Here is a 15,174-nt window from a genome sequence, read left to right as displayed (position 1 = left end):
TTAATAATAAAACATCTAGGTCAGTATCTTCAGCAGTAAATTAATGGAGAACTTTTTACAAATTAATTACTGTAAGGAAAGTAACTAAATGTTATTTTTAAATAAAGTTAAAAGTTTGATTGTATGGCGGTTCATTCCGCTGTGGCGATCCCAGATTAATAAAGAGACTAAGCTGAAAAGAAAATGAATGAATAATTGAATGAATGAATGAGTGTTAATGGCCAGACTGGGTAGCTATACATGAACAAATGAAAATTAAGTTAATTTAACCTGTTAAAAAATGATTTAAGACCTACAACACAATATTTCCAGAGATTTAAGACCTTTTAAGGCCTAAAATTTAACTTTCGAGATTTAAGACATTTTAGGACCCTGCAGATACCCTGTGCATTGATACTATAGCAGAAAAACTCTGAAAATATTTTGCAGATGGATATGACTAATCAATATGATTATATCAGTAGCTGCACAGTCAAAGTTTAAAGATGCAAAAAAAAGTGCATGAAAATTATAATTTTTTCCTCGCCTTGTGCTTCGTATTTATAAAAACGGTGCAAATGAAGGAAGTCATGTTGTGTTCATTCATGCTGAAATCACTCACTGTGAAATCTACTCAAACTACAGATTTGATGTGTGTGTGTGCTTGCTTACTCATTTCACCTTCATACTACAGTGAATAAATGCTTGTGGGAATCTCCTGCTTTCTCAGCCCAGAATGAGTAAAATTCAGCAAATGAATGCACTGAAAATTATAATTAAAACATATTTTTTCCATCACAAATTAAATTCTGGAAGCACAGTCTCGAAAATGATTGTAATTTGCATGATTGTAGAAACATCCAGCTGTAAAATAAGGTTTGGAGCCTGTTGAATGGAAGCAGGCGTCTGATCTGACCTGCTCCTGTGTGACATCAGCACAGACTGAGGAGCCCATCCTGCCCTTCATCACCCGCCCGCCTCCTCCAGTCATCGTTCCTGAGGACAAACAGCAGACAGAACGTGAGGCAAGATCCTCTTTACCATTACACACCGAGACACACACAGACAGAAAGACAGACACACAAGCACTGACCGGCTTGTTCGATGATCTGCCCCTGCAGTGTGACAACCCTCCAGCGCTTGTCCTTCTGGAAGGCGACCCGCGTGGCCTGCTCCAGGTCTTTAGCCACCAAAGTGTCCCTCAGGGCGAAGTAAAAAGCAGGACGAACGCTCTCATCCTTCACGCGCACCATATCAAACAGACGAGGGATGTTCTCCGGGGTAGAGATGGAGCCCATGCTCTGCTGCCACACTTTCATCTGAACAACACCATCACACATGTACAGTTGAACACTTAATTTACTGAAGAAGAGCACGCTGATGGTAAAATCATCTGATGCTCAAACTGAACTCTTGCAGGTTTGGAAAAAATTAATTTAAATATATGAGGGATGCACCAAATATTTGCCTGAAAATGGCAATTTCTCTTTTCTGCAGCCAAGAGATCTGTCTATCCATCCATCGCATTTCTGTGCATGTCTCTAATTTAAAAAGATTCATGCACTTGCACACAATTTTAAATCACATTTAACAACATTCTAGCCATGTTCTTCCAATAAAAAACAACTGGTGCAGTATATACTAGCTAGTAGATACCAGTACTTGGTTGCATGAAAGTCCTCAAGAAATTTAACTCGAGGGTGCCCCTGAGGGGAAAAATCCCAGATGTAAGAGATTTCAATACAAGCATTGCAACAACTCTTACCCTTACCCAAGTGCTTCACTGTAATTTCTGCAAACATATGGCAACATATGCCGTGATTGGTATAGTAACTCAAACAGATTGTAACGAACCACTAATGCTTGTCTTGTAATAACTCTGCCATTTTCTTCCGATTAAGCGAGTCAAGACGTTCCTTATGGAGTCGATCTCGACATTATGTATGAAGAGAACTTAAAAAAACTGGTCTGGGATTATGCAGAACCTGCAGTTTCATATGGATGCACTCCTGTGCAGATGTGTAACTGACACACTGTGTATATTCGTGTGTTCATTAAATGCTTTTATTAAAGTATTAATCTATGTTTGTTTTGTCTTATCTAAAGCTTTTTTATTTCGGTGAGAATGCTTACATTTTGAGCATCATTTGCTCATTTAAGGGAGCTGTTTTGGTGTCTTAAATTTGACAAGGGGAAATGGTTATTAAACACTTTGTCACTACGATTAAGAAAACATTTAGATCATTAAAAGAGGGAAATGCTTAATGACAGCCATAAATTCCTTAAGTTGTCCCTCAGGTTTTTATTCTTGCAACCCAAGTTTTACTAAGGGTTTACTTAAGTTAAGAAATCCCTTAGTTTGAAGGTTAACAACTTTTATATAACTTGACCCTGGCCTGTAGTGTCAAAAACGGCTAGCACAATCTAACTCTGGGGAAACATCATATGACAAACATTTCACCTATTATAGCAATGTGAAAATGCACATGAGCTGAACAGGTTTAGAAAGAATGACCCATATGTCAATTTTTTACCTTGTCTAAGCCGATGAATGTGGCCACACCGATGTTCTGGGCCTTGAGAAATGTGACGCACTTCTGCGCGGTGTCAATGGTGTCCACTAGAATATTGTCCAGCGAGCCGCAGCTGGAGGAGATGGCGACGTCATACTTCTCATCAATGGCTCCCAGATCACCCTGTTGGAACAGACATATTGGCAACACTTTACTTATGGAGAATGTTCGTTCATAAGACTGTTATGACCATTTATAATCATGCCAGAGCACAGATTTCACGCACACCTCTGACAACTGTCACTAAGAATGTAATGTAAATGCCATCTACTTGTTTCAGTCCTTTGAATTCCTTATTGCAGTACTTCTGTTGTATTTGACTGTTTGTAAACTAAAGACTCGAAAGATTAATCAACATTTGCAAATCACCATTTATAATTTGTTGCGTGGGTGTTGAGATCCCAATCTTTTAATGATTAATGGTGCAGCTTGCACTGAATGCATCAATGCAGGCTAAACAAGCAGCTACAGAAAACACCTTTAATAACCTAAGAAACCCACCACATCCACAATAACCACCACTATTACTTCTGTCACCATTATATTTTACAGGAAAGCCTAAATGCATAGGCTTTGCTGTAAAATATAATGAAGAAAGAAACTCACAAAGGTTTGAAAACACTTGAGGGAAAGCAAAAACTGAGTAAAATTAAATTTTGAGGTGAACTATCTAACTGTCTTTAGCTCAGTTATGTCATTTTAAATGCAAAGATGACATTGTTTGAGACGTCTTGGTAACGTCAAGACGTCACTACAAAGACAACAGTACTTGTCATAAATCAGTCATAAACATGATAGTCATGAGGCCATTATGATCGTCAGAAATTTTTTAACAATCTTTATCATTATTAACCTCAACTACAGTTACAAAATTAAGTTGTCACTAAAATATCATCAGGGTATATACAGAAATCAGAGGGTGAAATACCATACATTTTAACTTTCATCTTTGTCACTTTAGGTTTCAACCGGTAACATTGGCGACATTTTCATTTACAGTATATTTAATAAATACTGATTGTAAAGCAAATCCTAAACTAAAACATTCATATACAAAATAAAAATACTAATCCAGCAGGTGGCATCTAAAACAGCAGGAATAATGGTGTTCCCTTGGTTACTGCAGTAAACAAAGCAGTATGATGTCGACTTGCTTTCATAAATTACACAGCATCCCAATATTCAGACAAAACTCAGTCAAACTTTATTATACTGACACAAAATTTAATACCTTGCATTAGCATTTAGGACTTTGTAATATCTTTTAAGGGCCTTATATTTCTCTAAATTGATTTATCAACTTTTACTAAAGACCCTCCCTGATCATTATAGGTAATTAAATATGACAAATATTTGAGAGATTATGACTATTTTATAAATGTTATAAAATTATTTAACACTATTATTTTTATTTGAATTTTAATGACAAACTATGGTTCCACTGGAAAAAAAAGAAAGAAAAAAAAACATTAATGACAATTATAATGGCCTCACGACAATCATGTTTCTGAAATATTGTTTAAGAAAAAAAAAAGATTTATGACAAGTTTTGTTGCCTTGGTCTCAAACAACGTCACCTTTAGATTTAAAATGACATAACTGAGCGAATGACAGCTGTATAAGCATTCAGAAAATCTCCTTCATATACATAACATGATTACAAACTCCCCTGTGAATAAAGTGTTAGACATTTAACACTGTAAACATGTCATCCAGTGAAGCGGAACATTAGTAAACGTACCAGTCGTCCCAAGATGCCAGGTATCTTCCCTGAGCGTTTCTGCTGCATGAGGGTGTCCAGCACTTTGCTGCGGCTGCGGTTGGAGGACAGAGAGCTCTTGGCTTCAGCCACCTTCTGTCTCATGTCCCCGACCTGCGCTCGCGTCTGTTTGTCCTGCTCGGAGATCTGCTCCAGCTCCCGCTCGTCCTGCAACACACAGATTAGACACATTAGGCATGGGACGAAATCCGCCTCAAGGTTTACCATGGTTTAAAAATGCAGTCAAGGTTTTAAAACGCACACACACACACACACACAATCTCACCTTCTTGAGCTGCTCCTCTTGAGCTGGTATTTTGACCTGGAGGTCTTTAATGGCGGCTCTCCTCTCTCTCAGCGTGTCTACGGTCTCCTGCAGAGCACTTTTGGCCTGGTTGAGCTGGTTTATAGCGGTGTTGTGCTGACTCAGGTAGATGTCCAGCTCTGATTGCGCCACATCCATCCGTGAGCGAGTCTCGTTCACCGACTTACTTAACTCCAGCAGCTCCTTCTCTTTTTTCTGCAGGAGCACCACACACACACACAAGCAAGACTGAGAGCTCAATCTTTTCCAGATTTACAATGAAGGCAAATGTTCTAATAAGAGCACCGTCTGCTGTTATAATCTAGCCTAGAGCGCCGTCTGCTGTTAAAAACTAGCCAAGAGCGCCATCTGGTGTTAAACACTAGCCTAGAGCGCCATCTGGTGTTAAACATTAGCCTAGAGCACTGTCTGCTGTTAAAAACTAGCCTAGAGTGCCATCTGGTGTTAAACACTAGCCTAGAGCACCGTCTGCTGTTATAATTTAGCCTAAAGCACCGTCTGCTGTTAAACACTAGCCTAGAGCACTGTCTGCTGTTAAAAAAACACTAGCCTAGAGCACAGTCTGCTGTTAAACACTAGCCTAGAGCGCCATCTGGTGTTAAACACTAGCCTAGAGCACCGTCTGCTGTTAAAAACTAGCCTAGAGCGCCATCTGGTGTTAAACACTAGCCTAGAGCGTCGTCTGCTGTTATAATTTAGCCTAGAGCACCGTCTGCTGTTAAACACTAGCCTAGAGCACTGTCTGCTGTTAAAAACTAGCCTACAGCGCCATCTGGTGTTAAACACTAGCCTAGAGCGCCATCTGGTGTTAAACACTAGCCTAGAGCACCGTCTGCTGTTATAATTTAGCCTAGAGCACCGTCTGCTGTTAAACACTAGCCTAGAGCACTGTCTGCTGTTAAAAAAACACTAGCCTAGAGCACCGTCTGCTGTTAAACACTAGCCTAGAGCGCCATTTGGTGTTAAACACTAGCCTAGAGCACCGTCTGCTGTTAAAAACTAGCCTAGAGCGCCATCTGGTGTTAAACACTAGCCTAGAGCGCCATCTGGTGTTAAACATTAGCCTAGAGCACTGTCTGCTGTTAAAAACTAGCCTAGAGCGCCATCTGGTGTTAAACACTAGCCTAGAGCACCGTCTGCTGTTATAATTTAGCCTAGAGCACCATCTGCTGTTAAACACTAGCCTAGAGCACTGTCTGCTGTTAAAAAAACACTAGCCTGGAGCACCGTCTGCTGTTAAACACTAGCCTAGAGCGCCATCTGGTGTTAAACACTAGCCTAGAGCACCGTCTGCTGTTAAAAACTAGCCTAGAGCGCCATCTGGTGTTAAACACTAGCCTAGAGCGTCGTCTGCTGTTATAATTTAGCCTAGAGCACCGTCTGCTGTTAAACACTAGCCTAGAGCACCGTCTGCTGGTAAAAACTAGCCTAGAGCGCCATCTGGTGTTAAACACTAGCCTAGAGCGTCGTCTGCTGTTATAATTTAGCCTAGAGCACCGTCTGCTGTTAAACACTAGCCTAGAGCACTGTCTGCTGTTAAAAAACACTAGCCTAGAGCGCCATCTGCTGTAAAACACTAGCCTAGCGCGCCATCTGCTGTTAAACACTAGCCTAGAGCGCCGTCTGCTGTTATAATCTAGCCTAGAGCGTCATCTGCTGTTATAACCTAGCCTACAGCACCATGTGCTGTTAAACACTAGCCTAGAGCACCATCTGCCGTTATAATCTAGCCTAGAGCGCCGTCTGCTGTTAAACAATAGCCTAGAGAGCGATCAGCTGTTAAAGACTAGCTCATTATCGATTTAATACAGAACAAGAATGCAATTTGAACATCTCGGAAATGACATTTTAGCTCTATCGTTATCCTGTTACCTCTTTATCTTCCTGTAGGCCTTTGGTCTCCTCCTTCAGGCTCTCCATCACCTCTGCTAACTTCTGCTCCTCTAGTAGCTTCTTTTTCTCCAGCTCCTCCTTCTGAGCGGATGCCTCAGTGATGATCTTCTCGCTGCTCGCAGGAACACCCCGCACCTCCTCCAACTGCACACATAACAAATACACAAGTATTAGCCTGCTGTGTATTTTCCCCGAATTTCTGTTTAACCTATAGCAGATTTCTTCAACATTTCAAATTATAATAGTTTAGTAACTCATCTCTAATAACTGATTTATTTTCTTTGTCATGATGACAGCACATAATATTAGACTAGATATTCTTCAAGACACTAGTGTTCAGCTTAAAGTGACATTTAAAGGCTTCACTAGGGTAATTAGGGTAAAGTTAGGGTAATTAGGCAAGTCATTGTATAACAGTGGTTTGTTCTGGAGACAATCCAAGACAAATATTGCTTAAGGGGGCAAATAATATTGACCTTAAAATGGCTTTAATATTATTTTGAGATAATATTTGAGAATGAAAACAAAAAATTCACAGGAGGGTGAATAATTATGAATTCAACTGTATGTGCATGATAAACACTCTAGTGCAGGGCTTCTCAAAGTCCAGACTCTGTTCCGGATATGGACCATCAGGGTATTCAATCTGGATCTGACTCCATTTCGTATTGCAAGACCATGGATTGTGGTCATCATAAAGTCTCACCTTCTCCTGGTCTTTCTGAAGCTGTTTCTGCAGTTTCTTGGTTTTGCTCTTGGTGTGTTTGAGCTTCTCGCGCACCTCCACATCCTGCAGGTCAAGCTGGGTGAACTTCTCCTTCTGGCTCTCGATGTACTTGGTCAGCTTGGTCAATTTTCTTTAGCAGGAAAAACAACATTCACAAAATACCTGAATTATGAAACTATACAAGTAGGATTGTCAAAGTATGGAGTTTGTTACCAATCAGTAGTGGTATTTTAAAAACCTCCATTTCCCGCTAACATTTGAGCGCTGTTGAGCTTGTTCCTGAACACCACCGATTGCCTATTGTGTTCACATGCTCAACAGAAACGACTGTGAAGGTTCACCAAGTGTAAACACAGATACATAAGCATTGGAGTGTTTCAAAGCTGTGTCAATCAGCTGGTCTGTTTATGAGCCGACATACAAGCGATCCGCTGATCAATCAACTTATCTATGTGGCTTTAAAACACTCCAGTGACCGTGTGTCTATTTAAACTCAACGAACAGCAGTGAACTAATGACCTTTACAGCCAATCACAGTCATTTCTGTTGAGCATGTGAACACAAATGGCCAATCACTGGTGTTTAAGTACAGACTTAAAAGTTAGCACCCGGTCAATACCAATTCTTAATACATTTGCCAACCCTATATACAATAATATAAACGTCTGAGGAGCAGTGTTTGGGCTAACATGTTAAACACACATAATTCAAGGTTTTTAGCTAAAAGAGTTTCTCACTTCTCCACAGCCTTCAGGTCCTCGTTTTTGCTCTTCATTTCTTCAGTCAGCTGGCTGCTTTTGTCACTCAGATCTTTTGTGTCCTCCTGAATCTGCTGTTTCTCAGCTTCTTTCACGGACACACGGCTCTGCAGATCATGACTGCAAACAGACGCACACAAACACACACACACACACACACACACACACACACTCTAAATATCTCTTCTGCATGTACCCAACAGAAAGCAGCAACTCAATATTTTGCTCATGGTATGAAATAAGAGTTTGATCTTGAAGACTTCTAACATGAACTGCAAATTCCCATGGCTTAATATACAGTGCTCAACGTATACGAGTTCACTCTCACAAATCTCTCATTTAAATTAATATTTCTATTTAGAAAGTCTTCCTAATATATTGCTAATCAGGAAGCTTTACAATATTATATGTGAGTGTAATGGTGGCCAGCTAGAAGGTGCTGTGCAGGTAAACCTCACTCATCTGACCTCTAAAGGTGCTCTAGCTACAGTTGCGAGGGGCATTGTCTTTAGCCTCCTTGTTAGAGCAACCGACTCCCATGCGGAAGGTTGCCGGTTTGATCCCAGCTCGGAGCGGGTTGGGTGGTGTAGGACCGGCAGGGTTACATGTGCATTAGGGGTGTGACCAGACCTTACTTACGAATACAAAATATTTTATTCAAAAAAACAAAAAAAAAAAAAGCAAATTGCAAAGCTATTTATGTGCTTTTTTAAATCAACTTGTAATTAATGTTATTTTACTTCAACTTTAATTATTTCTATGTAGTAAATGACATGCAAACACTGCTAAATATATGAATGGAGAATAAATTTTTATTCAAATGAAGGAAAAAAATCATTACAATTACATTCACGAAATATAAAACAATTCAGGAGTTTTTTTTTAAAATCAACTTGTAATTAAATGTTATTTTACATTCATTTTAATGAATGGTGCCATAAAGGACATATTTAGCAACAACATTTAGCTATAAACTCTACCGACTGGCTTCTTCCCTGTACAATTTCACATGAGGATTGAACTCCCTTGCACAAATTGATTTTGTAATCATGTCAGTTTTGGTTTTAATTTTTCAGCAGTTTCACTTTCATTCAGCAACAGCTTCCGTTTTTTTCCGGACAGCATAAGCGCGTGTTGATAATGACGACGACGGGTGTATGTGTCTCCTTGAGCTCACTGTGTGCGTGTGCTCGGAGAGGATGTGTCCTCAATGGGTGCAGAGAAGTGTCTAACAGCGGAGTGTGTATGGCTTGTCGCAAAAAGCAGCTAAAACTCCTACACAATGGTAATAGTTTATATCGATTACATGCATGTACTGCACTTCAATAATGCGACAGAAATAGGAATAGTCCACAAGTCTTAATTCAATTAGTGTTTACGGTGATTATGGCTTTAAGCATTTCTAAAGTGCTATTCCATCATATGTTATGAGCTGTGGTTAATGCGTGTGACAGCAGTTTTAGCAGCCTCTGTTTTTGGACATGGCAACCCTTCAATTCCGGTGAAGGGGAAAAACGGTTACGTCACACTCACCCATATTAGTACATACAAATTTAGTCAGTGAAAAAAAGTGTTGGTAAAAAAATTCAACAGAATGTATAAAATTTTTTACATTTTTTATTCGTTTTTCAACATTTTACACGATTTTTATTGTGTTATCTTTCTATTTTTGAAGATGTGCAGTGACTAAAATATCATTTTAATAAATACATCCATTTAATAAATCTGTTTTGTTCAAATGCACCAAAATATGATCTATATTCACTGATAAATGGATAAAAATATCTGTTTTTTTAAATGAGGTGTGCTCATTTATGTTGAGCACTGTAATTGCTAAACCATTAACTAAAATACTGTAATTACTAAAAGCATTTACATGACATAAGCTTTGTTAATAAAACCAATAATGTTGCAGCGAGGGATTCTCGTTCTCCTCAACACTGTTTTCTGACTATAAATCAAACTGTCTAATATTTAATGAATTGTTTTACTTTATTTCATCTATGATGCCAAATGGTTTAGGACAAATGTTAGGACAAGTTTGAGGAAAACTACAGAGTTCATCCCAAAATTTGGCTTCTATTATATCCTCAACTGTTATGAGTTGCTTTTCTTTTACTGAATAAAAAAAAAGAAATCCTGAAGAAACTGATTTGGCAACCAGTAACTTTCATTGCATACTGGAGATGTTTCTTAAATTGGAGCAGAGCTTATTGGACATTTATGATTAAATTTGTCACGCCAAACATTTTCGTGGTGGTTGTGTCTGCAAATCGCGATCATAGTTTCAGTTTCAGGCAGATGACATTGTTTGCGGCTGTGAGCGTGAGCACGCAAATCACCAGTCATGCCAAAAATTATTTGCTTCCCGTCTCTAGTAGCATCTCTAGCAAATGGCTATTCAGCTGCATACATACACGGAGCCAAGTTTAACGTCAGTGTGATTGTCTCTTACACATAGAAGTGACAGAGGAGGTTCCTCTTCTTAAAGATGTCATTCTCTAAGCTGAGAAAATCCACAGCTTTATTCTTCTCTCCCTCCAGAGCGCTCTTCTCTTTCTCCACCATCTTCACTCGATTCAGCTGTGAACACACACAGGACACATTTAATACACAGTCAATAATTCATAGAGTGCATGAGCAGTACATGTTCTTGCATAAACAGGGATCAAGGAACTTCAAGAAAAAACTAAAATCTACCTGCCTTATTTTTTTTTATTGAATCAATTTTAGTCATCTCAATTTAAAAATGAGTCAAACTAATTAAAAACATTACTTTAAACTTTGTATACACTAAAAATGTTGCTCACTTAAATTGTTAAGATGAACCAATTTAACTTTACCAACTTGCACCAATAAATCTGACCAAAAACAAGGTAAACATTTGTTTAAAGGTGCTGTATGTAAGTTTTTGACTCTTCTAAAGCATAAAAACACCATAATATGTTTGCAAATATTTCAGGAACATGCTTGTTTATCTGAAAACAATGCTAAAGTCAGATATTCTGCTTTGAGCGTTATACAACTTTATTTTGGTTCTTTTAACCCGCCCACTGCCAGTTTAGCCAATTATATTTCATATTCTGCCTTGGTGGAACATGGTGTATTTCATTTATTTAATCAGCAAGGCTCTCAAAACATGCGCCCCTGACCAAAATGCATCCACAGGTGGACAGTAGCAGACACTGAAATGAGACCCAGATTCAGAGTTTCACACGAGGTGGTTTTAGATTAGCAAATGATTAAAAATATTACATGTGTAAACATTAGGTGAGCAGGTTATATTGTAACCCCATGTCCTAACAACACGCTATGCGATGAGATTTGCAGTGATGAGCAATTTGGATGTTTGCACCAGACGAAACACGATGGAAACATTTAAATCCAGACATTCAGAAGCACAGAATATGCACTCACTGCTCTCCAGTGAAATGGTAAGGTTTACAGTCTATTTAATACATATTAAACCTCTTTAACATTATTAAATGTAGATGCCGAATCCCTGATGTGTGTTGGTTTTGAGTCTGAAGTCCAATTTTAAACGGTTTATTTTATTTTCCAGATCTGAGCTGAACTATTGGAACTGTATTGGAAAATATACAACTTGGAGCTGCATAATACACCGATTCAGCATCGATATGCCAATGTGTGCATTCACAATAGTCACATGGCAGAATCTGCATTGCCGAGTCGAGATAATAGTTGATCAGCAAATAGTGCACCCAAATAGCTGACTACTGTTTGACTCTTCAGAAAACTGTAAAGCACTACATTTTTTTACTTTCATCCGGTTTATTTAGACATGCAATTTATTGGGTTCACTTCACTACAAGATTATTCCAATCAATCTAAACTATTGGGTTAATTCCAAATGGCATCGACTGAAATTGCACTCAAGTCACAAAACATAAAAAATAAAAATAAAGATAAAAAATTTGCAGAAAAATGAAATATCACAAAGTCAGATTTTTCCAATATCGTGCAGCCCTAATACACATGATATAAGATGTGGACAGGGACGCAAATACATCAATACTGAAGTATAGTTTGGTCTTCAGTCAGGCATTATGGTACCTTCTCTCCTCGCTGCTCGTTCAGTGCCTCCACCCGCCGACAGAGGATGTTGATGGGCTCTTTGAGACGACAGGAGCCGATAATGTCCTCCAGGTACTCCAGCATGCCCTCATCATGCTCCGTCTGACCTTTGGGCTTCATCATGGCGATCTGCTCCACCTCACCCTGACAAATTACACAGCACAACAGAAGAGCACTTACACAAACACACTGGCACACGCACCTCTCCGTACACACTTAAGCTGCTTTAACACCTGTAGATCAATTGTTTTGTTCTGAACTGGGGATGAAAATTGTTACACTGTTGCGTTTTGTTCTTGACGTGGTTCGCTTTGTAAATGGACCAAAATAGATCAAACAATTCACATGCGAGTAAACAATCCTTAAATGGGTCAGAGCTTGCTTTATTTTACAGGATTCAACTCAGCTGTCATACATCCTTATTTTAAACAATGAAAAAATGAGACATTATAAGTGAAAAGGTACGATTTTATTTTGAATGGCGACTCCCACAGACATCGTCATCACCAGATATAAATCAGAGGTAAGAATTTCTCATACAGAGCCTCATTTCTATTGTAAAGAGTTCTAACATATAGATAATTTTGCGGTATGTAAACAAAAACAATGTTCTCAATGTACTTCCTGTTTTACATTTTTAATTTCCATAGCGTGCGAGTATCAAAAGAGCCACATACAGATAAATAAAGTTAGAGAGCTAATTTAACATTAAATTACGATTGAATTGCCTCATTACAGCTATGAAATAGTTTGATAACAAGCAAGAAATGTTTATTGGCCAGTGACATGACCACATTGAAATGGTCTATATAGATTTAATATCAGAAGTCGCGTTAACCAAAATGCTAATGATATCATATATATTTTTGAATAGTTCAGTCTGAGCTATTCAGTTAGACGGCATGCTTTCACTTTCGTATTTTACATAAAACACACTTTTGCCGGTAGTGATATCTCACTCATCATTCTATCAGTATGCCCATTACAGATCCATAATACACTGATATAGCCTGGTTTGTTGGATCGTATTGCTTTTTCACCTCAACCGAAACGCTTCAGAGTTTATTTCAACAAAGCCAAGAGCACCTCATTCAGGCGATCTCAGACCAATTGTTTTGGAACTGATCCGAGTAGGGCTGTGCGATTAATCGAAATTGTATTGCGATTTGAAACATTGCTATTAGCTAAGTTGCAAGACGCTGTGATCTGGAATATATATGTAATATATAATTTCCCCCATCGAGAGTAAATGTGTGACTGCCGTCTGTGTGTGACAGTCTATGGTTTTCCACTACATTCATTCTTCAATGGCGGGGCGCAACGCCAAAATTGATCCTGCCACAGCTACATTACAGCTTTTCATTCAAAACATTGTAGTTTTTTTTTAAAATAGTGGGTGATAATCGCACCAAAACGTATTAAAAGCTATTTTAACAGCGTGAACTTTTCTGTAACCGTAGTAGTGATGTGCGACATTTGTTTAACCCTTTAAGGTTACGTGCTGACTGACTGGTGCTCGTAGGCCATTACATAGATGCGATCTCGACTTAATACTGCGTTCACGACATGTCATTGAAATAACGCCACAGGTAGTTGGTAGATCTGTGTAAAAAAAGACCTGCCGCCACAGCTGGAAAAAATCCTAGAGGAAACACTGCGGTATCACTAGCCAATTGAGTGAGCACACTTTTGTTCTGTTCAATCTGAATTGCGCGACCGAACTATGTGGAAAGCCTACAATAATAGAAACAAACAGGAAAGCGCGAACAAGTGGGATGGTGCATCTGCCGCTTCAGAAGCAGTAATAGACAAATTACTATCAAAGAAAAAACGCACATCATTAATCTGGGTTTTTTTGGTTTCAAAGTCAGACACTGAATAAAAACAGGTCATTTGTAAGAGCGGTTGCAGAATTGTTGACACAGCACGACGAAATACGACAACCAGCACCTAAAAAAAAGCACCACATTCGGCTTTATGAAGAGTGACTTGCTAAAAAGTAAACAAAGTATTGCCAGTGACACTTAATCTAGTAGCTAGCAAAAGCAAAGTACAATTTCAGAGTTGTTTGCAGTGGTTACACTGTATGAAGAAATATCACGAAGACACCAGGAGATAACTAATGTCATAACTCACTACTGTTTGCTCTAGAGGAAAATTAGTGTTTAATTCTTTTCTAAATAAAAGATGAAGTGTATATTTTTTCAGTTCCTTTAACTGATTGCATTTTATGCTACGATACAGAATATTGAGCTGAAGCTTGACCACAAAAATAAATCGCAAATCAAAAATCACAATCGGTCTATAAATAAATAAAAACGCAATTAGATATTTTCCCCCAAATCGCACAGCCCTAGATCTGAGCACGATTGTGTCGTTCACATGTGCCCAAACGAACCATGCTAAAGGGAAAAACATGCCAGATTCCCAAATAAACATCTAGATCAGGGGTGTCAAACTCAATTCCTGGAGGGCCGAAGCCCTGCACAGTTTAGTTCCAACCCTGCTCCAACACACTTACCTGTAGGTTTCAAACAAGCCTGAAGGACTCAATTAGTTTGATCAGGTGTGTTTAATTAGGGTTGTAACTAAACTGTGCAGAGCTGCGGCCCTTTTGGAACTGAGTTTGACACCTAGGATCTAGATTAACAGCCACATGCTAATGTCATAATAATGATAGAAATGTAACCTGCATAAACAAACAATAGTTATGAACAAACACCCAAGTCTAACTGGATGAAACAAGTGGCAACGCATGACAGATGTATATATATTTTATAACAACTCATCAACATCTGAATGCACAAGTAAAAAAATAAAATAAAAAAAGCCAAATAATATAAAACGGGTTAATTCTGCTCACTGTATTGGCAGATTATTTTGCCTTTTTTTTTATAAAGGAGAAACTTAAATTTTAATTGTTTTTCTGCTCATGCTTCTTGATTTAAGGAATTTTTAAATAATATTTAGACTATGAACCAGACAAAACCTTTAAGCCAGAAAATCTATATTTTTGCAAGTGCAGAATGAAACCGATGTAGCATTAAATTGTATGCACAGTTCAA

At 38.5% G+C, this 15,174-nt stretch overlaps 1 protein-coding gene across 2 annotated transcripts in view; it reads right to left on the bottom strand.

Moving 5' to 3' along the window:
* The window catches only part of smc4 (structural maintenance of chromosomes 4), a 38,867-nt gene that overhangs the window by 13,907 nt on the left and 9,786 nt on the right, over positions 1-15,174 (bottom strand). For both annotated transcript variants that reach the window (XR_015508333.1, NM_173253.2), the window contains exons 6-15: positions 12,089-12,253; positions 10,470-10,597; positions 7,994-8,134; positions 7,236-7,386; positions 6,509-6,673; positions 4,598-4,831; positions 4,294-4,479; positions 2,514-2,675; positions 1,073-1,298; positions 896-975 (exon numbers count right to left, since the gene is read on the bottom strand). Coding sequence is in view for 1 of the 2 variants with exons in the window: in NM_173253.2 (NP_775360.2) it covers positions 896-975; positions 1,073-1,298; positions 2,514-2,675; positions 4,294-4,479; positions 4,598-4,831; positions 6,509-6,673; positions 7,236-7,386; positions 7,994-8,134; positions 10,470-10,597; positions 12,089-12,253 (1,638 nt within the window). In the remaining variant the exon portion in view is untranslated. The remainder of the gene's footprint in view (positions 1-895; positions 976-1,072; positions 1,299-2,513; positions 2,676-4,293; positions 4,480-4,597; positions 4,832-6,508; positions 6,674-7,235; positions 7,387-7,993; positions 8,135-10,469; positions 10,598-12,088; positions 12,254-15,174) is intronic.

The sequence above is a fragment of the Danio rerio genome, chromosome 15 (assembly GCF_052040795.2).
Source record: "Danio rerio strain M-AB ecotype USA chromosome 15, GRCz13ab, whole genome shotgun sequence".
Taxonomy (NCBI): domain Eukaryota; kingdom Metazoa; phylum Chordata; class Actinopteri; order Cypriniformes; family Danionidae; genus Danio; species Danio rerio.
Note: the sequence above shows the minus strand (reverse complement) of the source record. Positions and strands in the feature narration are given on the sequence as shown.